This window comes from Triturus cristatus, chromosome 5_1 (assembly GCF_964204655.1).
Source record: "Triturus cristatus chromosome 5_1, aTriCri1.1, whole genome shotgun sequence".
NCBI lineage: Eukaryota > Metazoa > Chordata > Amphibia > Caudata > Salamandridae > Triturus > Triturus cristatus.
The window spans coordinates 11,183,586-11,208,131 of NC_140587.1; the positions used below are offsets into that span (position 1 = coordinate 11,183,586).

The following is a 24,546-nucleotide window of genomic DNA, read 5'->3' on the forward strand; positions in this document are numbered from 1 at the left end:
TCAAGAGTTGTACATTTCTAATAGGATCGCTGTTCCTTGCAGAGCCTATGGCCTGCAGATTGTTTTTCTGACTCCAATGTTGCCTTAATACTTGCCGCATTCTAATGAGTTGACAGGTCTGTTAGCCACTCACCATCCCTCCCTGCACAAACCATTATATAACTACCTGACCAATTCGAACAATAAATGCATGTCAGGGCAAACCTACTAACATCCTTCTGAAAGAAACTGTACCTGCTTGGCCCGCTGCTGCCAGCTGCTGAATCTTCAATGTCTTTTCAGCCTCTTTATACATGTCAAGGGTGTAAAAGGTCTCTCCATTCTCTACTTTCATGCCCTCTATAATTTGGAGCAGTTGTTGCCGCTGGTTTCGCAGTTCTTCTCCGCTCGCTCTGTTGTTTACAGCACAGTACCGGTTTCCACAGTTCTTTATCAGTTCTTTGAGTGGTTCCTCAGCTTCTTCAAGGTATGTCTCTAGTGACTCATCTGGGTGTTTCAAGTCATCTTGTCCTGTAAACAGCACCATCATGTACCTTGCTGCATCCGTTCCCAGCAGACCCTGGACAATCTTCACAGCCTGCGCCTCCTCATCAGTGAAGGCTCTCAGTCGAATCACAAAGAGGATAACGTGGGGCCCCGGGGAGGACATTTCAATCGCTGGATCAATACATTCTTTGATTGCCACAGGAGAGATGTTTGTGTTAAACCAGGCGGTGTCCACCACAGTGATGTGTCTGCCATTGTATTCACAGCCGCCGCTCTCACACTGCTTCGTTACTTGCACGGCTGAGGTTTTTGAGGTAAACTCTTCCATCCCCAGGATGGTGTTTCCAGAAGAACTTTTACCAACTCCGGTTTTACCAACAATCAGTATTCTTGTGGTTTCATCACCTGCAAAGACAAAGCAAATTTTCAAGACAACAATAAATAGGAGCAACTGTACATGTAATATTTTTTAGAGTTAATTATCCATGCAGAAAGCTTTGCAGCTTGATGGTCTACCACAAAATATAACAACAAGTCCACATAACTCATGCAGACAGTGGATAATAAGTATGAAAAGTGCCAGGAAGGTGTAATTGGTAAAGGCATACTTAATAATTGTAATTATTAAACATTTAGGAATGGTTTTGATCTAAATCCCTATCCACTAACCTTTGCAGACAGGGCTTTGCCCCTCAGGCTAATGTTTCCTGGAGGCAGGCGTAACAAGAAGAAATGTATTTTTTCCCTTTATTTTTCAAACTGTGCATGAGTACTGAATTCTACAAAACACATACAAAGAGGGAAAAGGTCTTGAAGTATGGTTTTTTACTGGAAGTATCCCCTCCAGTACTAAACCCATGTGGATTTTCTCTCTCTCCCTTTGATGGAAGGCAGCATCACAACTTTAGCTGCTGCACCATGTTGCGTAGAATATTACCAAATCTGGGTTTAAATGTGTGTCAACAATAAAATTAAAAAACACACAATTGATGGACAGAATGCAGAACAAATCAAAACATTCTCCCCCAGTTAAGAGATCTGGGTTAAATCCATCATTCTTTTGTGCACCATGCCACCCCAGTTTAGACCTGGCCAGATGCAAATCAGTCTTGACCCTGTGCTTCATGGGAACAGTCCAGCCCAAACTGCCAAGCCAGGTCCTCCCTGGACCAGAAACAAGCATCCTAGGACCGGTTTTGAGGTTTCACCCCTCTTCAGCCAGGATAGCTTGAATCAAGTGGCAGAGAGCCCAGGACCCGCATCTGGGCATACCCGTGGCACGTAGGGCGAGACAGCAAAAGGCACACAGTTGATGGACAGAATGCAGAACAAATCAAAGCATTCACCCCCAGTCAAGAGATCTGGGTTAAATCCATCATTCTTTTGCTCACCATGCCACCCCAGTTTAGACCTGGCCTTATGCAAATCAGTCTTGACCCTGTGCCTCATGGGAACAGTCCAGCCCAAACTGCCAAACCAGGTCCTCCCTGGACCGGAAACAAGCATCCTAGGACCGGTTTCGGGGTTTCACCCCTCTTCAGCCAGGATAGCTTGAATCCAGTGACACAGTGAGCACGGGACCTATGTGTAGGCATACCCGGCGCACTTAGGGCGAGAATGCAAAGAAAACACAATTGATGGACGGAATGCAGAACAAATTAAAACATTCTTCCCCAGTCAAGAGATATGGGTTAAATCCATCATTCTTTTGCTCACCATGCCACTCCAGTTTAGACCTGGCCATATACAAATCAGTCTTGACCCTGTGCCTAATGGGAACAGTTCAGCCCGAACTGCCAAGCCAGGTACTCTCTGGACCGGAAACAAGCAACCTAGGACCGGTTTCAGGTTTCACCCCTCTTCAGCCAGGACAGCTTGAATCCAGGGGCAGAGTGAGCCCGGGACCTACGTCTAGGCATACCCTGCGCACTTAGGGCGAGAAAGCAAAACACACCCAATTGATGGATGGAATGCAGAACAAATCATAACATTCTCCCCCAGTCAAGAGATCTGGGTTAAATCCATCATTTTTTTGCTCACCATGCCACCCCAGTTTAGACCTGGCCATATGCAAATCAGTCTTGACCCTGTGCCTCATGGGAACAGTCCAGCCCGAACTGCCAAGCCAGGTCCTCCCTGGACCAGAAAAAAGCAATCTGGGACCGGTTTCGGGGGTTTCACCCCTCTTCAGCCAGGACAGCTTGACTCCAGTGGCACAGTGAGCCCGGGACCTATGTCTAGGCATACCCGGCGCACTTAGGGCGAGAAAGCAAAAACACACAAATGATGGACGGAATGCAGAACAAATCAAAACATTCTCCCCCAGTCAAGAGCTCTGGGTTAAATCCATCCTTCTTTTGCTCACCATGCAAACACAGTTTATACCTGGCCATATGCAAATCAGCCTTGACCCTGTGCCTCATGGGAACAGTCCAGCCCGAACTGCCAAGCCAGGTCCTCCCTGAACCGGAAAAGAGCATCCTAGGACCGGTTACGGGGTTTCACCCCTCTTCAGCCAGGATAGCTTGATTCCAGTGGCATGGAGAGCACGGACTCACATCTGAGCATACCCGTCCCACTCGTAAACACGAGTGGTGCCACGACACAACCCTGCTTCAAACCAGACTCAGTATTTTTGTCGAGAATCTAGACTCATGACCAATTTTTATGCGCACCCAAGGGTTGGTGTATAGTAAGAGGATCCCTTACAGCAAAGCTGGAGGAATGCCCAACGAAAAAGTTTTACCCATAAGTTGTTCCTGGATACTAGATCTAATGTGGCCCTTGAAGTCAACAAAACAGAAATATAACAGGGATCGCGTTGCAAAGGTTTGATTCATTTTCATGTCAAGCCTGTGCAGCGCATGCGGTGCGAGGCATGCTGTATTGATGTATGGACTTGAAGCCTCACCCACTCTCCGCCAATCTTTTCATTCAATTGACTGCTGTGACTGTCCTCCGTAAATATTGGCTTTTGATTTGTTAATAGGCTTATTCGTCCCTCCTTAGTACCTCCCTCTCTTCTTTTGTAACCTCCCATCAGGACTGGACCTTTTATGTGTGTTCTTATGGTATTGCTTGCATTCGAGAGAACTCATTGCATAATTAATCCAAAGAGCACTGGTGGGACGCCAGCTTTAGCAATGGCGGCCTCTTTTTTAAAATTGGAATTTTCAGCGGGCTATGCTCACTTTCACTTTTGCAGGCGTCGGCTATAACTTTTAAAGATACCCATAGTGGGCGCTACGTTAATTAGAGAAATCTCTGAATGCTTCCTCCATTGTGCCCCTTCCATCCCCCATCCATGCCCTTCGTGTAGCTTGAATTAATATATGACAAGCAATTCTCTACTTTTCTCAGTTATTTTTTTTATATGGTGGAGTTGATCTTTTATTATTGATTGTTGTTATGTTTGTAATGGACTTTGAAGTGCATATTTTTTAAATATTTTCTTCTCAGTGAGGATTTCTGTTTGTGCATAATTAGCAGGACATGTTCTCGTGTCCTGATGGGTTTAGCTTGCGAATAGTGCTTTTTGCCTGAAGGATTTCTTTCTGTGCAGGCTTCAGAGGCATGTTTTTAGGTCTCACTGAGCCCAGCGCATGCGCTGGCTCGGAGAGACATTTTGTGTGTGAGCTTTCAAAGCGCTGCTGGCGGGCCTAGCGCTTGCGTTCACGCGACCGTGCATGCGCGCTAGCCTTCAGAAGCACTTTGAAAACTCATGCGTCATCGCGATCACTTTTGCTTTCAGAGCGATCGCGATGACGCATGCTTTCAATGCTTGTTAGGGGTGCAGACGCGCAAAGGCTGTTGACTGATCTCTCGTCCGCTACCATGGCATGGAAGGTGAGTTCCCACGCTCTCCATTGCAGAGGGTGACAGGTTTGAAAGGGCAGTCCCGAGCAAAGCAGGTCGCGACGTTTGTGTCTTGCTAATTAAAGCCTTCTAGTTCTTTGGTGGTGTCCAGTTACAACTCTTTACTGTCGTTTACATGCTGGTTGTGTTCGTATTTTTTCCTACTGTTGGGGCAACAACTGTCTTGTAAATTGAGGTGCTTGTTACATACGTGATGATGAATGTTATATCCTGAGTTTTACTTAATTGTAATTAGCCTAGGTCTTCCTAGCTGCTCAGCCAGAGTGAGAGATGGTAACGGAATGTTGGTGTGACTGTGATGAATGGAATGCCTGGGTGCCTGTGTGGGTGAGTGATGGGCTGTACATGGAGCTTACATAGAGGCTGTAACAAGGGCCTAGATAGGCTAATGATGAAGCTGGTACGTGGCTGAACTTTGTCTGAAGTGATCTGGAACTGGAACCAATAAAGAAGGCTTTGAAACTTACAACATGGCTACAAGTGTCATCCTGTACAGATTACAACATATTAATTTTGGCGACGAGGATTGTTGATGTAGCTCCTAATAGCCTCACGCACTGCCTTTGCCCGAGGTGACGTGTGCAATTGCATCTAAAAGCAAACGTAAAGATAGCTCTGCCAGTAAAGCATCAGTCGCTCAGATCTGTGTGCCACCCAGTGAGCACAGGCCACGTTCAAATCTTAGCAGAGCTCGCTAAGCCGCGTTTCAGGTTGACCAAATGAGTTCTATTGGGTTTGTTTAAAAAAAGTGACACCTGTTAGATAGTAAAGTACTAAACGAAAAGTCTGTGGGTGCAAGTACTGCATAAGAATTGCGTTTTCTGTGTTTTGCATAGCTTCCAGTTTTCTTATGTGATGGGACTCACACTGTCACAAAAAAAGCCTCTGTGCACCAACCTTGCTATGGTGAACTCTAGGCGGGATGCACACTGACTCACCCCTACCCCCCCCGCCCCCCACGTTTCCCAAGTCCTGCAAGGGACCTCTTCTTTCCAATAGCTTGCGAATGTGGTACGTGTTGATTTAACACAAGGTGTGTGTGATTCTTGGCACGGCTGATGATGATGCTACTTCTTTCTTATTTGGTATGGCATGAGAGCATATGTTCAAAACTGATTGTTGAAGAAGCTTGACGAAAGTGCACATTCTCAAGTCTTGTAATTTGAACAAGGCCTAAGATAAATATGTGCTTGCCAAACAGATGTTTCTTTAGATGCATTCAAAATAAGACGGGGTTTTCAGTAATTATACCACAACAAGTGGTTCAGTGGATATTTTAAGTAAATATTGACATCTCATTGTCACATCAGTTTTCGTGAATTAATGGTCATTCCATATCAAATAATGTATCCTGCTACTCATGTTTTTAAGTAAACATTTAGTTTTAATATACAAGGTTTCTAAGCAAACATAAGTTCTAGATAAGAAATAACGAGTACTGTGCAAACATACTATTAGAAAACAGTAGATGACGTTGAGGCGTGTTTCGCAGAATACTCAAGACTTCTTGTACAAGAGCAAGTTCTGCCGAGACATGACCTGTAGCATGCAGTTAGAATTGCTTGCAGTGCATGTGCGCGGGCGCGTGCTTGAGCAGAGGCGCCATATGGCATTCCTCATGCTCATTAAACGCATTGCTCGCCGCAAGCTTGATCGCGATCACTTTCACTTTCGCGCGCCACTCGAAAGACTACCACTGCCACCCCATGGCCTTAAATAGCAACAGCATCTCCTGTATTTAAAGGCTTGCAGGTACCGGTTGTGTAATTCAGTGATATTATGCAATAATAAACATTTTACAATAACTATGTGGAGATCGGATTCTTCTCAGAAACCAATCCCCTTGTCAAGCCATGACAACCCCCAATGTGCTAAACAGTTTAATATAACTAAAGTTAAGATCTCGTAATTAAATCATGCGTAACAAGACAGCTTCATAAAAGTTCAATACATCAAGCCAATACAGGAATCCAAGTCTAATAACCTATGATACAGAGCCACCCGATTCATCTAATCAAAACCAATGTAGACCTTCATCCGATTCGAAACCTCCATGGTTCAATGTGTGCATTGTATCAATTTTGTTTGTAATTAGCAGAGTTAATACTCAGTCTACTGTTCTGGGATGGCAGGGTGCCCTACACACACCTACAAACCTCAAGTTGGAGTCATATTCATGTTTTCCACTAAACACATCCCTACAGGGGTTCGAGGGTTGCTGTGGGATCTCCAACATGCTCTGCCATGCAGCATCAACTCTCTCTCTCTTTCACGCACACAAGCTCTCTCTCTCTCTCCCTCTCTCACACACGCATGCACATTCTCTCTCTCCCTCTCTCACACATGCATGCACGCTCTCTCTCTCTCTCTTTCTCAAACACACACAGGCACACATGCACACTCTCTCGCACTCACACCCACACACGCATACTCACACATGCAGGCTCTCTGCCCTCTTTCTCGCTTCCCCTCTCTCACACACATGCACGCACACATGCACGCTCTCTCTCTCTCACTCACACACAGGCACGCACACATGCACATTCTCTCACTCACACACACGCACAAACATATGCACTCTCTCTCACACACACCCACCCACGCACGGACACATGCTCGCTCTCGTTCTCTCACACGCAGGCACGCACACATGCTTGCTCTCTCTCCCTGTCTCACACACACACCCACGCGCACACTCTTACTCTCTCTCCCTCTCTCTCGCGCACACACACAGGCACTCATGCACACATGCATTCTCTCTCTTTCTTTGGTGTGTTGTGCCGAAGCACCATTGATTCCTGCTATGCACGGTAAGTCATTCATTGGTGCTTTTATTATGATACAAGGACCCCTTGCTCCCTTTCAGGCCTCCAGCACTGGTGGCGTGGTGGTGGCAGTGTGCAGTGCCGAACCACTTTTGACTTCTGCTATGCACTGTAAGCCATTCATTGGTGCTCACTGCTTTCAATAGGGCCATGTCTTGACAGCAGGCAGGCCTCTGCTCCCTGTCAAGTCTCCAGCAGTGGTTGTGCATCATTCATTCCAGCTGCTCAGGGCTGGTGCCTGTTAATGATTCTCCTGCAGCTGCGGAGTCGGCAGTGGGTGCGGTTGTTAAAGGCTAGGGTGCTGTGTGTGAGATACCTCACACCTTTTCCTGCTCTACTCCACGCTCCCTATTTGTCCCTCTTGTGTATATTACAGAGGTCCGAAAAACACAGCATTTGAAATACCTAAAAACACGAAAAGATTGCATGAGAACCGGTGCCGCGTAGCGCCTCTCCTCTCATTGATTGGATATACCCGCTCTCCCTACAACTCTCTTTCACGCACACAAGCTCTCGCTCTCCCTCTCACACACACACACATGCATGCTCTCGCTCTCTTTTTCCCTCTCTCTCACACACACACAGGCACACATGCACGCTCTCTTGCACACACACACACACGCATACTCCATCCTCTGTAATCTTTCCCGCACCAGTACTCTCCGTGTTGCTTCTGAGCCCTGCTTTCGTTATTTCCCTCCACCCGCCTTAAAAAATAAAAAGCTTTGGCACTGCTTTATTTTTCTTTATTTACCAGTACAACTTGGATCCGTAAATAAAAATAAAAAAAAAGAAAACTTCACACGCACGCTGTAGGTGCTTTTATGTGTTGTGCTTTTACCTACAAATTGACACAGCTGTTGCGACTGCATAATAGCATCTTTTTTTTTAATGGGGGGTTCCTCTTTATCCATGCTGCACAACATTGCTAAACAAGCATTGGCATAGCCAATAGGTCTCACCTTTGGGACATCAAGGGTTTAGTTATCCAGCACAATATCCTTGGTGCCACAACATCAACTGTTGCATGGCTAAACACTTATAAGGTACAAGGTTAACCACGCAACAGCTGATGTTGTTGCACCAAGGATATTGTGCTGCAAAACTAAATACTTATAAGGTCCCAAAAGCGAGACCTATTGGCTATGCCAATGCTTGTTTCTATTTGTTTTGGAGGCGCACATGCGTGCTGAGGGTTAATTCCGGCAAAGGTGTGGTTGCATTGTTTTTCTGTCGTGCTCATGCATTTCTCATTCAGTGTTACAAAAAGTAGAGTTTGCGTGCCTTTTGAAACTGCTCTTTTGAACCAAGCCGACAGCTGTACCCCGCAATCTGCTTTTTCTCATTTTCTCCCTCAAGATTCTCTGTCATCTTGTGGAGCACGTTTCAGTCAGGCAACAACTGCTTTATGCAAAACGCTTGAACAGTCTATTACTCATTGGTTGCTTCAGATTTTTAAGTCGAGCCTGGGCAGCGCATGCGCCTCTCTGCGAGGCATGTTGTATTAATGTATGGACTTGAAGGTTTGGACAAGACATGTGGCAGAGGGCACAAGATGCGTCTCATCAGAGCACTGATAAGACAGTCTCAGGCACTAGACTGTGCAACATTTAACGCATGTTTCTCACTCACTGGCCACTTCATTTGGTATGTCCAAGAAGCCAGTTTAAAAAGTATTTGCAATGCAATAGGTCTCGCATTTGCATTAATGTGCATGAGTTAGCATTATTACATCTTGATAATTACTTTGCACCCAAATGAAGTTGACATTTTTCTAAAGACAACAGGGTAAGTCAGTATCTGTAGATAATTTTGCCTCAAAGCTAAAAAAGTTGGCTTTGGATTGCACATTTTTGTCACTAAATGATGACCTGATTAGAGATCAGGTTGTCATGCAAGACTGGGTGAACTGGGTGAATGGAGATGCATCCTTGGAGAAAGTTCTCACCGTTGTAAGCAAGGCAGAGATTTCGAGTATATGTACAGGATTGAGATGAGATAGAAGTAGTGGGGAAGGTGACCAAAGAAAAGGGACAAAACAATCAAGATGTTATAGATGATATAGAAAGGATCATTTGGCCTACATTAAAAACTGTCCAGCGGCCAAACACAAATGCAGCAATTGTGGCATTTTGGGCCAATTTGTGAAGAATTGTAGGAGGAGAAAAACCCAAGGTTAAATATGTAAATGACTGTGCTGAGGAATGTACTAGACAGACGAGGATGAAGGCAATGATACCAACTTAGTTATGAATGTGAATGTGAAGAATAATTTGGTGATGAATATTAGTGATGCTGTGCGTAAAAACAAACCAGAACGCTGAATGAAAATTGGTGGGGTATATCTGAAGATTTATGCTGACTCATGATCTCTGTACACTATCATCAATGAGGACTTATGGAGGGTGTCCTTTGTACAAAAATTGGGGGATCAGTTGTTGGAATGGGAAACACATCTGGAGGGTTTCAGTGGTGAAGCAATTGATTTGTTAGATTACCATTGGTTTACCTTCAGATTCAAAGTCAGGGAGGCCAGAGGGAAGCTATATGTGGCTAAACAGTTCCACTGGTATTGGGATGGTTTGATCAGAAACTGTTGCATATCGTCTTAGACCCTATGAGTAAGAAGCAGGTGTTGGTGGTAGATGATGGTACTGCTGTGTATAATAGGATATTGAACTATTTCCTAAAATGTTCGGCAAAGAATTGGGCAACCTAAAGCAGGATGCAGTACCTAAAGTACATAAGGGTCGCAAAATACCCATACTAGTTAAGGACGAAATTTCAAAGGAACTGTATAAGTTAGTGGCTTCACAAATAATAGAGCCAATCGAAGTCTGACGTTGGATTTCTCCCCTGGTGATAGCTAGATTAGCAATGGAAAAATCAGGTTATGTGTGGACTTGCACGATCTAAACAACAATATTGGTATATACAGATTTCCATTACTTAAAATTGCTGACATGGTCAATTGTCTTAAAGATGAACGGCCCGATTCACAGAATTAACTTAAGACATAATCCTAAACTTACTACTTTTGGTATTCACAGAATGCACTTACTACTTTTGGTATTCACAGAATGCACTTACTACTTTTGGTATTCACAGAATCGATTTACGACTACTAACTTTACGTCCACACTCGGCCTGGAAATTCTGGCCCGGAGGTGGAGCTTCCGGCTTAGAGGCGGAGCTTCCGGCCCGGGGGTGGAGCTTCTGGCCCAGAGGCGGAGCTTCTGGCCCGGAGGTGGAGATTTCAGCCATGGCTAAATTTCTGCCACCAGCCGGAATCCCCACCTCCGGGCCGGTAGCTCCGCCTCCGGGCCGGTAGCTCCGCCTCCTGCTCTATTGTCAAGACTAGCCCTTTGAGTGGTCTTTCTAAATAGCTGTATAAGCAATCCAAATAACATCTCTCAGTCTGTGTGTACAAGTGACTATGTGCACAATGGTTTGTCTGTATGATTCCCTTTGTGTGTATTTATGGCAAACTGACTATGTTATTGGTTGTCTTTAAGTAGGATGCTCTGATGTGTGAGAAGACTTTATGATGTTGAGATACTATTCAAATGGGACTGCCTGGGATCAAGTCATATACTGCTTACATCATTCATAATTCCTTCCATTGACTGGGTCGAATGCGAAACAAACTTTAGTTTGCCTGATAACTTCAACTGGTGTAAAGTAAATCTAGGATTTAAATGTGGTTCCATGAAGAAAAGGTGAAGGAACTAATTTAGAATATGGTGGATGGAGTGCCAAACTGCCAAGTCTACAGAGGGATGTGCTCCACTCCCCTAATGATATACTGTTAGCCATACTTTGAGACCTTGGCAATGCATGCAAGAATGTCTTAGTCTCTTAGTCTTTAGCAAAACCACAATGAATGACATTATGGAAAACATTGAAGCTTAGCTGAGTAGATATCATCTTTAATCTGCAGGTGCTGCACAGTGTTTTGTAGAAAAGCTAAATAGAAATGGCTATGCCATGCCAGGAAATTTCACTCAGCGCATAGGTTCCCTATATTTGCATGAACTTTATACTGTGAGCTCTGAGCTCAGTCCTCGTAAAAGCATTCAGACAGGATGTTCTAATCCACTGGAACTCCTGCTTAAACAATACAAGTCTATAAATGATTATTTGCTTCAAAGAATTATTCTACCAAATGCTATGTAGATTGGTATTGGAGGCGGATAGAGTGCCAAATGACTGCGCCCTTTGAGATTTTTAGGCAGAAAGTCAGCATAATCTTTTGCTGAAATTGCTGCTGAGCTGATTCTGTGATACAAAAACATTCAAGAATATGAATCATAAAGCTGATGGATATTAATTTACTCGCTTGTCTGGTGACATACAGCATGTCTGAATTTGAATATGTAAGACTGTGTCCTCTAAGACAAGTATAACTCAGTGGCTGCCTTTGTTTACACCCACAGAGCACATTGGTGTCTTCAGCATCATATCACAATAGCAGCTCTGGCCACTGGTAAAAGTCTTCTGCTAATAAATGAACTCTGGCAGCATCAGTAGAAACATGCACAGTGTTGGATGTATTAATGTTTTTAAGTTCCAGGACTGACAGCAGGCAAATAGATGCAGGAAACTAATGAGAAGCAAATGAAAACTATGTAATTAGCAAAGATGTTATAGAAGTATTTGAAGGGCCAAACATATTTCCATCAGACCAAGAAACATGGCTCTGTTGGAATGGATAAATAAAACAGTGTCCAGAACTCAGCAGGCCCTACAATACCATAACTTCTGCAGCCTTTGTGCCCTCTAAGGTTGGTTTGCCACCCAGTTAGAGCATGTGTCACTAACAGAAGGACCAATGTGTCTCCTCAAAATGTGGAGAGACTCAGAATGATGAAATTGAATTGGCATTTAATTCCCCCAATAGATGAAGCACCAGAAGACACAGCATTGAAAAGGGGGATCCCTGGCACAACTTATCTCCGCCTGCCAAACTCTAAGTCAGTTCCCTTGTGTATGCATGCATGTATATGTTGGTATTTGTAGAGCATGAAACTAGCTCAAGGGCGATAGAGCACTGAGTTGGGACATGGCCCAGGGAAGATACAGCAATTGAGTGACGCTTTAGAGTAGATTGTCTGATCAGTGCTAGTTCTCCTGGGAGAAGTGTATCATCATATTGTTTCTAATCATAAGAGAGCTGTTAATCTTAAATTGATAGCAAATACTTATTTCTTCTAACAACGTTTTGTCTCCAGTGTAGTGACTTCCAGTCACCAGGTATTTATTGTCCCCGCAAAGTGGCTATTTTTTTTGCCAGGTAAGCTGCTATCGTATTGTTGAGGGTTTTATACATGACTCGGCTTGTCCTGAACAATTTCTGAGCTGAAAGGTAATATTTATTTAAAGTTTTGTATAGCACGAACATGACCCAAGCTGGTATCTGAGCGCTTTACATACGGGCTGCAGAAGACATGGGTAGATAGCTGTGGGAGAGAGGCAGATAAATATACATCAGGTACAAAATGACATTATAGCTGGCGACACTGAGGCCGTATCAAATGCCCGGTAGCAAATTATCCAGCAACACAAGGGTCAAAAGGAGAAGAGCTTCTAGTTCAGTGCAGTGTTCATCAGTATCACTTTCACTTCCCTTTTGAAGGCAAATGTTGAAGGAATCAGTCTTGTTCCAGATTCTCGGGGCAATACCATAGAATGCACGATTGTAGGTTTTCATTTTTTTAAACTTCTTCGGCTTGAGGAGCAATGTGCTGGTGCTCCTAGAGGGCTGGGAGCCTCCCGATAGTTCAAGCTTATTTGTCAGGTAGAGAGGAGTGTTGAAGTGTAGTGCTCTATGGGTCATACATGCAATTTTTAGCTTGATCCTTGACTCAAACGGAAGCCAGTTGAACGGTTTCAGGTCTGGAGAGATGTGGTTGGTTTTCTTGGAACTAGTCGCAGCATTCTGAGATGCTCTGAGGGGGGCTAAACTGGGTTTTGGTAGCCCGCATAGAGTAGCACTGCCGTATTTTAGTCTTGAGATGGCCACTGCTTGCACCGCAGACTTGAAGTCATCTTGGGGAAGGTAGGGTTGGAGTTTTCTTAATATGCTCAGTTGATAGTTCACTCCTTTGGAAGATGCTCTGATGTGATCATGCATATTTAGGATCTTGTCTAGCACAATTCCCAGTGATTTCTTGGAGTAGATGTGTGAGGTGTGCAGTTAAGAGCGGTGAGGTTTCTTAGATATTTCTTTACAATGGGGGTTTGCTTGGTGGGTGAAATGAGGAGGGATTCTGTTTTAAGTGTGTTTAGTTTGAGGTGTTTGGAGGTTAGCCAATTAAGGGTGTTATGCAGGGTTCCTTTGAGTGACTTGATATCATCAGGGGAAGCGATGTTCATGTAAAGTTGGGTGTCATCCGCATACATCTGGTAATGGATGTTAGATGCTTTGAGGATCAACATAAGCAGTTCAATGAAAAGTTTGAAGAGTGTGGGGGAGAGCGAGGACCTTTGGGGAACACCCAGAGAGCAGGGAATGGAATTGGATAGCGTTTGATTGGTTTTGACTCTCTGCGTTCTGTTGTTGAGAAAAGAGGAAAACCAGTGCCCGAGAGCCCCAACCTACATTCCAAAACGTTAAGTAGATTGTCATGTTTGACCGTGTCAAATGCAGATGAGAGATCGAGTAGTATTAGTAGGCAGGATTCATTCTGGTCAAGCAGAGGGAGTGCGTCGTCCACTATATGAGTGTTGACCGTTTCAGTGCTGTGGCCGGGATGGAATAGGTCAAGAAGTTGGAATTGCTCAATGTGTTTGCGCAGTTGCTCATATACACATTTCTCAAGGAGTTTTGCCAGGGCAGGGATGGTTGTGATTGGTCGATAGTTATTCAGGTCTTTGGGGTCCGCTGTGGGTTCTTTAAGAATAGGGTGGACTAGGCCCACCTTCAGGCAGTCAGGAATCTCACCCTGAAGAAGAGAAGCATTGATGATCTCGGACCAGAGCGGGGCTAGCGATCATATCATTGCTTTAAAGAAGTTGGGTGGAAGGGGATTATTGAAGTGATTTGAAGGTTTCAGGGTCGAGAGTATTTTGAAGATGGAAGTGTCATTGAGGGGTGTGAATTGACTCCAAGAGGCATTGTTTTTAGGGGAGAGACATGGCGGCGTGGGGGGGGGGGGCGAGGGTAAGGAAGAGTCAGGAGAGGGAGAGAGATCGATCAGGGCCAACTTTAGATCTGATTTGATCTTACTCACCTTTTCAAGGAAGAAGTCAGCAACGGCCTCGCAGTCTGGCTGAGGGCAAGATATGAAAGGAGATTGGATAGGAGTGTTATTGGATTGTAAGTTAATCAGCTCGAACAGCCTTTTCGGGTGGTTTTTGACTTTGTCAAGTTGGGATTTGAAGAAGGTTGCTTTCGTCGTTCTGATGAGTTTGTTGTATCTACTCCTTTTTATTCTTAGAGTTTTTAGTCGACCAGTGGAAGGAGCGGATCTCCAAGCACGTTCTGCTAATCTTAGGCTGCGCCTGTCAGCATTTGGGCTGTCATTGAACCATGGTTTGGAGTCTTTGATGAATTTTCTTTTTAGCTGAAGTGGGACAGTTGCACTCAGGGCAGACAAAATGGAGTTGTTATAGTGCTCAGTGAGGTCGTGGACGTCGGCCATGTGTGTAGGCGGAGGTAGGTCGATATTGCAGCGAGATATTAGCTCATTTACATTAGTATTTAGAGCGTTCTTTTCCAAAGTTTTTGTTTTAGTGGTTTTGATCTTTTGGAGGTCCAGCTGTCGAGGATACGAAAGGTGATATAGTGATGGTCCGACCAATCACAGGGAAGAATAGATTTGAGTTGAATGGAATTGGGATTGGAGATGATTAGATCTAGGGTTGAGCCTAAGTTGTGCGTGGGACTATCACAGAATTGAGTTAGGCCGAGGTCAGTTAGGAAGTTTTTGAGACTTTTGACCGCCTGGTAATGCAGGTCCTTCCAATGGAGATTAAGTCACCAAGGAAGATCTGGGGGCATTGTCGTCCCAGATTGGAGGAGATGGTTTCCATAGTTTGTTCAATTAGAGGGAAGTTGTCTCCTGGAGGGTGATAGAAGATGTGTCGGCTGCATACGGTTCTATGTTTGCTTGTGATGTCAATGCAAAGATATTCACAGGATGAGAGATTTGCTGAAGGGGACGGTTTTTCTGAGAGAAAGATGTGGTAGATACAGGCTATGTCACCTCCCATTCTCTTAACTCGATAGAGTCTGATAATTTTGTGGCTTGGTGGGACTACAATGTCAAGGATGGGACCTGAGGAGTTGGTAAGGCAAGTTTCGGTGAGGATAAGGAGGTTGAGTTTCTGAGCAAGGATGAGATCAGCAAGGTCTTTGGCATGTTTCACCACTGATCTACAGTTGAGTAACATTTCAGGCAGAATTGTGTTCAGTGAGAGGGGGGGTGCAATGGGGATCTGCTTGAGGTTATTAATGTTAACAACATTGGCGTTGAGTCTGGGAGCTCTATGTGGGTTAGATGTGATGCTTTGTATGGCCTCTGTGTGGCCTTGCTTGGGATTAGTCGCTCCAGGCTCATTTAAGGAGGTTGCTTGTGAGCTTCCAGAAGGGCCTAGGAAGACCGTATGAAAAGAGTTGTAAGTTCGGAGAAGTGAAAGAATATCTGGTTCTGGTAAATTATTTATGGATCTGGTGGGTCTAGAAGTTGCGTTAGGGAGTGGTATTCCAATTCTGGCCTGGGGGTTTCTGCCGGAGGTCACTCTGTAACCTTGTGTAAGGATATGGTAGTTTGGGATGATGTTGGAACTTAGGCAGGATCTCCTGCAAGGTCTTGTTGGAAGAGAGGTCACTGGCCAGCTCCGAGGTGATGTTAGTGAAATTCTGTATGTCAGTTTTGAGGTTTAGGAGTTCACGGTTAATTTCCTTGAGCTTAGACGCAGAATCGATTGTGGATCAAAGCTCCTGTGGAGGGGAGGAGGAGAGTTGTTTACTAGGGTGGGGGTAGGCACGTCCCAAGAAAGGGGACAAAGTGGAGGGGGCATGTCCCCTGAGGAGGATTTCCGTCTCTGCTGTTTAGGAGAGCAAGGTAAGTGGGTGCTAGAGTTGTCGTGAGGAGGGAGTTTGGGTGGGAGGGGGGAAAGGTTTGAGAGTTGAGGATTAGATGGGGAACAGGGTCTCTTGGTTTTAAGGAGGTGAGGGGGAACTGATTTCCTGGTGGAGAGTGGGCGGGCCAGCTGTGGGGAGAGGGAGATATGTAGGAGAGAGCCAGGAGGAAGGAGAGTGTGGAAAGTGAAGATGGTCAGAGCAAGGACTGGGTGGTCGGGAGACAGAGGGTGAGGCTGGACATGGCTGAACTAGGGACCTATGCATGTTGTTTGGTGTAGGTGTGGTGATCAACATGTTGTTGTGATACATTAAAGAGGGATCAAGGACGTCCTGTTATAAAGTTAGGATGAGGACATTCCTTGAGTGAGTAGGTTTGTCACTATAGTCCATCAATTTTTACCTGAAGGCAAATCTGTCATCAAAGATGCCCAAGTTGCGATTGGAGGCCTGAATTAGGACAGTCCCATTGTTGTAGATGGATATGGTAGAATTTGCACTGAATGTGGGTGACGTCACAGCTAAGAGTCTTAGCCGAGGCGATTCTGAGTAAAGAGTGGAACGCCATTCTCCACTGAGCTCTTCTTTTAGTATAAAAGATCAGGTCACTGGTAATAGCACATTTTTGTGACAGAAATAGGGGTCAGAGATAATGGTTTCTTGATTAGCTTTGAGTAGTCTATGTTTCAGAGATTTAATCGAGTTTTTGGAGAGGTTGGTCGGGTAATTATGTAGCTATTCATACCTAGCTTCTCTAGTCTGGAGTCCAGTCTGCACTGAGCGAGAGAGGGCGTGGTGGAGAGTGATTATTTTGCGAGCCTTAGGTGAGATGTAAGAGAGTACAGGATTCCAGGGTCTAGTCCTCATTGAGGAAGGGTCTTGTAAGACATGGCGGGTTCAGTAGCGGGTCGTATTGTTCCAAGATAATGATAATAATATGGTCTACACCTGAGTGCAGGACATATTATTTTAGTCAGTCTGGGGCAAGCCAGTGCTCTAACCAGTCAAGAACCGAAGGAGGAAGGCTGAGCTCTTGCCATGCATGTCTAGAGGGAGCATAGATAGATGATACTTTGAGTGTAGGGGGCAGGGGACAAAGTGTTGCGTTTTTCTTTTAACGTCGGGGTGACATAGTCAAATTTCCTTTAGCCCTGATGAGCCATGCAAGGTGTTTCAGGACGGTATCAAGGACACGGCTGAAAAGGCATCAGACCATCCAGATGGGAGTTGAAAGAGGCTTACACTGTTTTGCTGAAATAGTTTTCTGGGACAAATGGCTTCACTTTCTTCAAGAGATAGAGTTGGAGCCAAGCTATCTTGGTCTTTCTTGTGATGTATTACTTGAACTAGATGTTTCTGTAGAGAGTGAATATCTCCCCAAAGAGGTAAACCTGGAAGGTTTAAGTTATAAAGGCAAGCTTCAATCTGGAGTTGTTCAAGTTTGTAGACAAATTGGAGAAAATCAGTCTTTGTTGGGTTTAGCTTCAAGACATTTGAGATTGGATGAGTTTAAAGCATGATTTGAGTCTTTTTATGTCAATGAGTGAAGATATTTTTAGGTAGAGTAGGGTACAACCTATGTATTGATGAATATTGATGCTGTTGATCTTTTCGAGATATTTTGTGGCAAGTTTCTGAAAGATAATTTGATTGGCGTTATTTCTCGTTTGGTTTTCAAGCAGAAAGTTTGACAGTGCAGCATTGAAGATTTCATTCAGTTTGATCATCCTGATGGCAGTTGGGATGGAGGTCTGAATGTTTTTTTCAAAATCCAGAAAGAAAATGTCATTTACCAAACACAGGCTGACCAAACATAGACCCAGACTGGCCACCCAGTCTCAAGCTCAGACCAATCAGAGTCTCGGTTGGGGCAGACATGTCGCAATACATCCTCCATGCCCATGGCTGTAAGAAATTTGCTTGAGGGGTAGGCCTGCTCTGTAGGGGTTGAGAGGTATGTCCAGGGGTGGTTCAGGTGCTAGCATGTCACTTGAGTCAGGCCATCCTGGCTTTTGAGGGTAATACCCAAAAACTAGTCCTAGGATGCTTGTTTACAGTCCAGGGAGGACGCAACTTGCCAGTTTCGGTTGTCCTGTTCCCATGGGGAACAGGGTCAATACTGATTGGAATACGGCTGAGTCCAAATTGGAATGGCATGGTGAGCAAAGAAAACAATGGATTTAGGACCAGATTTCTGTACAAGGGTGAATGTTTGACATTTTTCCGTTTTCATTTGTGATCCTTATTGTGACAGGTATGCCCAGACATACATTTTTATGGAAGGGCATTTAAAAGTTCTACTAGAACAGCAAGTTCAACTGATTTGCCGTTCAGATTTCATGGACTTGGACCATCTTCATTGCTGCTGGAAAGGAGGTCTGGGTGTTCAGAAAAAGATTGTCATTCACCAAACGCAGAATAACTAACCCTAGACACAGACGCTGGTCACTCAGACTCCAGCTCAAACCAACCAACATCAGTCACAGGCTTGAAACAAACAGAAAAACACCACTGGCTCAAAACGCTGTATTCCTGTGTGAAAATGCAATGGCTGCAGGATACAGAGAGCAGCACTGGAGACTCCGAGAAATACTCATAAGTGTGCAGCATCTACTACCATTAGACATTTCTATCTTGTGAGACGTGGGGCCCCTTCCACAATGCCTGACAATTAAGTGATGCCCAGCGCCCTGCTATCAAACTTTCTGGAGAGGACAGTTCCCTCACAGCGACTTACAATCTGGCTGTGGTTTATCTGGTGGACATTTTGGCATGTGTCGCTCTTCAGTCTTCAGTGGCTTGTCTGACTCAACTTCTGACGTGCTCATGTCTTCTTCAGTTTTGAACCTGCAGTAAACACAAAAAGAACAAAGAGTAAGGCAACACGAGAAGATATTTGAGGAAGGACACACACTCCAATTTGTGATTTATCTGTCGACCAACACACACTCCAATTTCAATTTTGTTCTATTCCCCTTGGATTTAGATTGGACTCTTGGGGCATCCTAAGGCTGTCTGTTCTTAGTAATCCACCTAGAAAATAAAGTCACTCATTACTGTCACTCTACTGTCAAAAAAGGTTGTTCACTTAACATAACTGTAAATAAGTCAAGGCGAAAAAATGTTAAACACTTGCATGAAACTACTGCAGACTTGTTCACTCACTAGTCAGCTGACTATGTGTATGTGGCAGAACATTCTTAAAGGTCATGTGTAGAAAGCATTGTACTTCAATGAGAGCTATTGTACCTTTCACATTTCCCAAGTCGTTTTTTTAAGAGACAGCAGTTGTATTGTCTTAACCATTGGATATTCTTAAGGAAAATAAGGCATTTATCAAGTTAAATTTAATGGTCACAAGAATCTAAAAGAAACTAAGTATATTTTGTTCTTTTCTGGATATTTCGTTGCTGGTTTCGTAAAGATAATTTGATTATGAGCGCTATTTCTCTTTTGGTTTTCATTGTGCAAGTTCTAATGAAGCAGAAAGTGTGACAGATCAGCATTGAAGATTTAATTGAATTTGATTATCCTGATGGCTGTTGGAATGGAGTTCTGAACATTGTTTTCCAAACACAGGCTGACTAATCCTAGACCCAGACTGGCCACCCAGTCTCAAGCTCAGACCAATCAGAGTCTCGGGTTGAGGCAGACATGTCGCAATACATCCTTCATGCCCATGGCTGTAAGAAATTTAGTTGAGCGGTAGACCTGCTCTGCAGTGGTTGCATGGTATGCCCAGGGGTGGCCATCCTGGGTTTTGAGGGTAATACCACAAACTCGGTCCCAGGATGCTTGTTTACAGTCCAGGGAGGACATGACTGAGCAGTTTGGGCTGGTCTGCTCCCATGGGGAGCAGGGTCAATACTGATTTGCATATGGCTGCGTCCAAATTGGAATGGCTTGGTGAGCAAAGAAAACAATGGATTTAGGCCCAGATCTCTGCAGTCCCCAGTGGAGGCTCCACAGGGGACTGCATTGAGTGCTGTACTGAAGAGACTGAAGGTTCCTGGATTTTTCAGAACTGAGCCTGTCTGTTGCAGTCGAGACCATAATGTATACTTCTGGTTTCTGATGCTGTGTATGATATACTGAAGGGGTGTGATATTCAAGTTGCTCATTGTGGGGGATTTATTCATACGTTTTTTTTATAGATCCTTTGTGTTGTCTTTTACTGAAAGTGAAGGCAGCCTGCAGACAACCTGAAGGCCAGCAGGAGGGACCCAGGGTTGCAGTCCAGCGAATGCATCTTTAATTTTTACGGCCTTGCTATGTCGGCGAGATGCTGGGCTCTCAGCGAAATGCAATTATGGAGGTTGAGGACTCGGACTCTGCGGGTTGGGTGGGGCGGTGGGCTCTGAGTTTTAGCCTAGATGCGGTGTGCTTATGTTGTTTGAATGCTCTGCCTATGGGTGGGGGTGATTTCTTGTTTTTCTATTCGTTGGTTACACTGCGATTGGAAGGTAAGTTCAACCTTGCACGGTTGTTGTGCTGAATGATTGCTTGACTGGATGTGGACAGTGGGGGCTGGGCAGGAATGGAGGGGGTGAGAACCCCATCAAACATTATACCAGATGAATCAGATTTGGAAATTCCTAGCTTGGAACCTGAGGGGATTTGGACAGCCTGCTAAGAGGAGGAAGGTATATGCATATTTGAAAAGCTATGAGATTTCAGTGGCATTCCTCCAGGAAACACACATGGGGAGGACTGTATTGGGTGGTTGCACGAATGATAGAGAGGACAGGTATATTCAACCTCCCACTCTTGTTATGCGAGATGTGCGTTAATCTGGGTGCCACCTGGGAACCCTTTTTTAGCTATGGGAGTTGTGATAGACCCAGAGGGAAGATAAGTTATTGTCTCCGGTATGCTGTGTTTGGTAAACGTTTATGCCCCTAATGTAGATGTTGCTGATTTCTATGGAGCACTGATGAGGAATGTTGCAGACCGAGTTGGCCCGGAAGTGATAGTTGCTGGGGACCTAAATTGTGTGTTAGATGGTGAGCTTGATCGTAACCCCCTTAGAGTGGCTATAAAGCCAGTACTGACAGGGGCGATTGGTGAGGTTATGCAGGGGCTTGGTCTCTGTGATGTTTAGACAGAACACAATGCACAGAGCCGTACCCACTCCTGTACACACGAGCTACTAGGCCGTATTGCTCGCCGGACTAATGTTTACTGTTCGGCATCCTGCATTGTTATATTCGATATAGGTACCCTGATATAGGCCCAGGTAACTTCAAAACCCTTACCCTATATTCTTCCTTACATTACACTTATAACGGTTTACAGGGACTGACCCTTTACCTAGATACGACACTGCATTCAGAATGTGGGTTTACCCTAGTTCAAAATCTCATACATTATGCATGAAGATTCTTGGAAGCACAGCAGGACTACCATCTCCTATATAGCATGAAATAATGAATAATGAATATATCTATGTATACAGTTCATGGCTGACGTCATCCTTAGTCTGACACAGTAATACAGTGAGGTAGGACCCCCGGGGAGACCTATGGGTATATATACATCACATCTTGGGAAGATAGACAGAGGATGTAGGAGAGTAGGATCTGCCTCTTATGGTTACCCACACTTTTTGCTTGATGCCTCACTGTTTTTGAATTAGACTGACTGGGATCCTGCTATTCAGGACCCCAGTCTATCTGCTTACTCCTATAAATTGATTGCCTATACTTTAGGTACATTCCAGATTGGATACTGGGGTACCCTTATCAGTCCCTAGAATATGGTACATCATGTACCCAGAGCATAGGTACCCCAGAGGCCTCCCAGGGACTGCAGCATGTATTATGCCACCCCTGTGAAGCCCTCCCAAATTACACCACAGGTCTGCTACTGCACCCTGGGTAAGGTGGTACATGCACCCCTGACTTAGGTATAGGTTACCTATACCTATTCTAAATCACTGCACATATAAAACTATCAGTCACCCCCTATGGGAGGCCTTATCAATCCTGAAGGCAGGGTTCTGGGTTTTATGTGAGAGGGTGCCCCTGCAAGAGCAGAGCCCGTCTGTAGCCTTCGGAACCTATTCTCCGGGGTTGTCTGTGATGCACCCAACCATATATATTTAAATGCATTATAACCTTGCGGTAAATGTTAACTTCAAAACAGCTGCTTAGAAACATGTTGTGTTTGGTGTCAAACACCTTGGAATCATACCTCCCCGGCAGTAACTGGTTGGGGAGGTATGATTCCACCCACCTAGAGGGACTTATGTGAAACATCGGTACACCCGGTACCAGCTTTCTCGACCTGGGCATCACAAAATGGATGCTGCCAGCCACAGACACGAGTCTGCCCTCTTGCTGCTAAGCTGAGCTCGAGCAGAGGAAGGCTTGACAATAGGTTTCCTGTCACAGGGAGGTGTGACCACCGCCACCTTCCAGACAGGTTGTAGTGTATTGGGTCTGGGTGGGTGCACTCTGAGAGTGACAGAAAGTCTGCACTGGGGGCACATTTGGTGTCCCTGTGCATAGTCCAGCTCAAACCAGTTGCAGGAGCCATTTGCTCCTGCTCTGGCACAAAACTGGATAAAGGTCATGGGTGTAGCAAACCCTCTGTCCTGTCCCTTCCTTAGGAGGGTCCCCAGAGTTAGTCCGACCCCTTCCCTGGGTAAAAAGTGGGAAACCTGATTACAGTACTTTGGATTTTACCTGGACTAAACTCAGCAACAGAAACCAAGTACTTTGATGGTCTGCACTTTGCTGGACGACAGAAGAATCTCACTTGGATTAAAGGAGTTACTCCCCTGCAGCAGCAGCCACCTTAACGCATCTGACTGGTTTGCATCTCTCGAGCTCCTGAGGACTCCGAAGATTTCTGCAACTCAGGAGGTGGGTGACCGAGTATATTTGAGGTCGATCTGCTCTCTCAGCAATCCTGAGACCAGTATCCCTCATGGGGACCGTGCAACCTGAACCCCTGTGCACCGTGACTTTTGCAGCAGCATATGCTTTGTGGCGATCCCTGAGGCTGTGCATTGGACTACGTGTAGTCCCGATCTGAGCAGTATTTCCACCGAAGATCTCCAGCCTCCACTCCATGAGTACTCTGTGGGTTGGTGCTTTGTGAATCTGCTCGAGGTCCCTTTGCGATCCCTGGACTGTTGGCCTGTGGGTCCTGGCGAGGGTCACAGGTCACTTTGAATTTCCGTGGGCTTCTCTGGTTGCTCCAGATGTGTCTTGACTCCCCATAGCTTGGAGAGTCTCCTGGTCCTTGCTGGTCCTCAACGTAATTTGTTTCCTCTGCTCGCGTAGGTTGCCTTTGCAAAGGCTTGTTGGTGTTCAATATGGACACTGACCCCTCAGCACTTGTTAGCCTTTGTGGGACAGCTCAATTCCAGACTTTAGTCATCGTCGACACCTCCTGGTCCCCGTGGCTGCAGAGTCAAGCATTCTATCTTCACACCTGAAGCACCCAACTTCGGTGGGCATTCATCTACCTATCCCCTGGTCACCCTGAAGTGACCCAGACTCTGTCCCCTCTGCTTTCAGGTTCTTCTCACCTCGGATCCAGGCTTGGATCCCACCAGAAACATTTCCTCTTCCCGAAAGCAGCACTTCTTCATATCACGCCATTGAAAACGACAAAGGTTTCCGACACCACTTGACCCCTATGCACCCGGCTCCTCTGGGATAGGTAACACGGGTACCTCGGTACTCACAAGGGTGCTGGCATTAGAATCTTCTATGTTCCAAAGGGCTTGCTTGAAGTCCTCTCCGAAGTGTCCTTAAACTGTAAATTTCCAACCTCGACTTTCCCATAGAGTTGTACGGAACCCGCGTCTGTGTTCTCACATTGCACCCGTACTCCGTGGGCTCCCTGCGTCACTCCTCTGGGTGGTTCCTTGGGGTCCAAGCGATTCTACGTGCTCTAGGCACTGTGTCTATTAAAGACGTTGTTATACCATTTTTTTAGTATATTGTTAGCTCTCCCCCAGGAGGTGTATTGTGCTATTTACTGTCATTCTACTGATTAGGTATTGTGTGCCTTGTGCTCTAATCTCGTATAGAGATTAGTGCAGAGTGTTTAGTAATAAATACATATATTTTATATAACACTTGTGTGGTTCTCCTTTCTGTTGATTGCTCAGGAGGTTCTGGTCTGGTAAAACAAGCTGCTTTACATTCCTTCAAGACTTAGCCTGAAGGCTGCTCTCCATAGCTACCACTAGGAAAGCTTTCACTAAGGTTATCTTTAACCTAATCACCATAAGGGTCGTTTGGACTGGTGCAAGGTGAC

At 45.1% G+C, this 24,546-nt stretch overlaps 1 protein-coding gene across 1 annotated transcript in view; it reads right to left on the reverse strand.

Annotated features, from left to right (window-relative positions):
- The window catches only part of LOC146829953 (GTPase IMAP family member 8-like), a 234,129-nt gene that overhangs the window by 153,088 nt on the left and 56,495 nt on the right, over window positions 1-24,546 (reverse strand). Inside the window, exons 2-3 of the mRNA XM_085604216.1 lie at window positions 19,010-19,119; window positions 235-891 (exon numbers count right to left, since the gene is read on the reverse strand). Coding sequence (XP_085460342.1) covers window positions 235-891; window positions 19,010-19,100 — 748 coding nt within the window. The 5' untranslated portion in view covers window positions 19,101-19,119. The remainder of the gene's footprint in view (window positions 1-234; window positions 892-19,009; window positions 19,120-24,546) is intronic.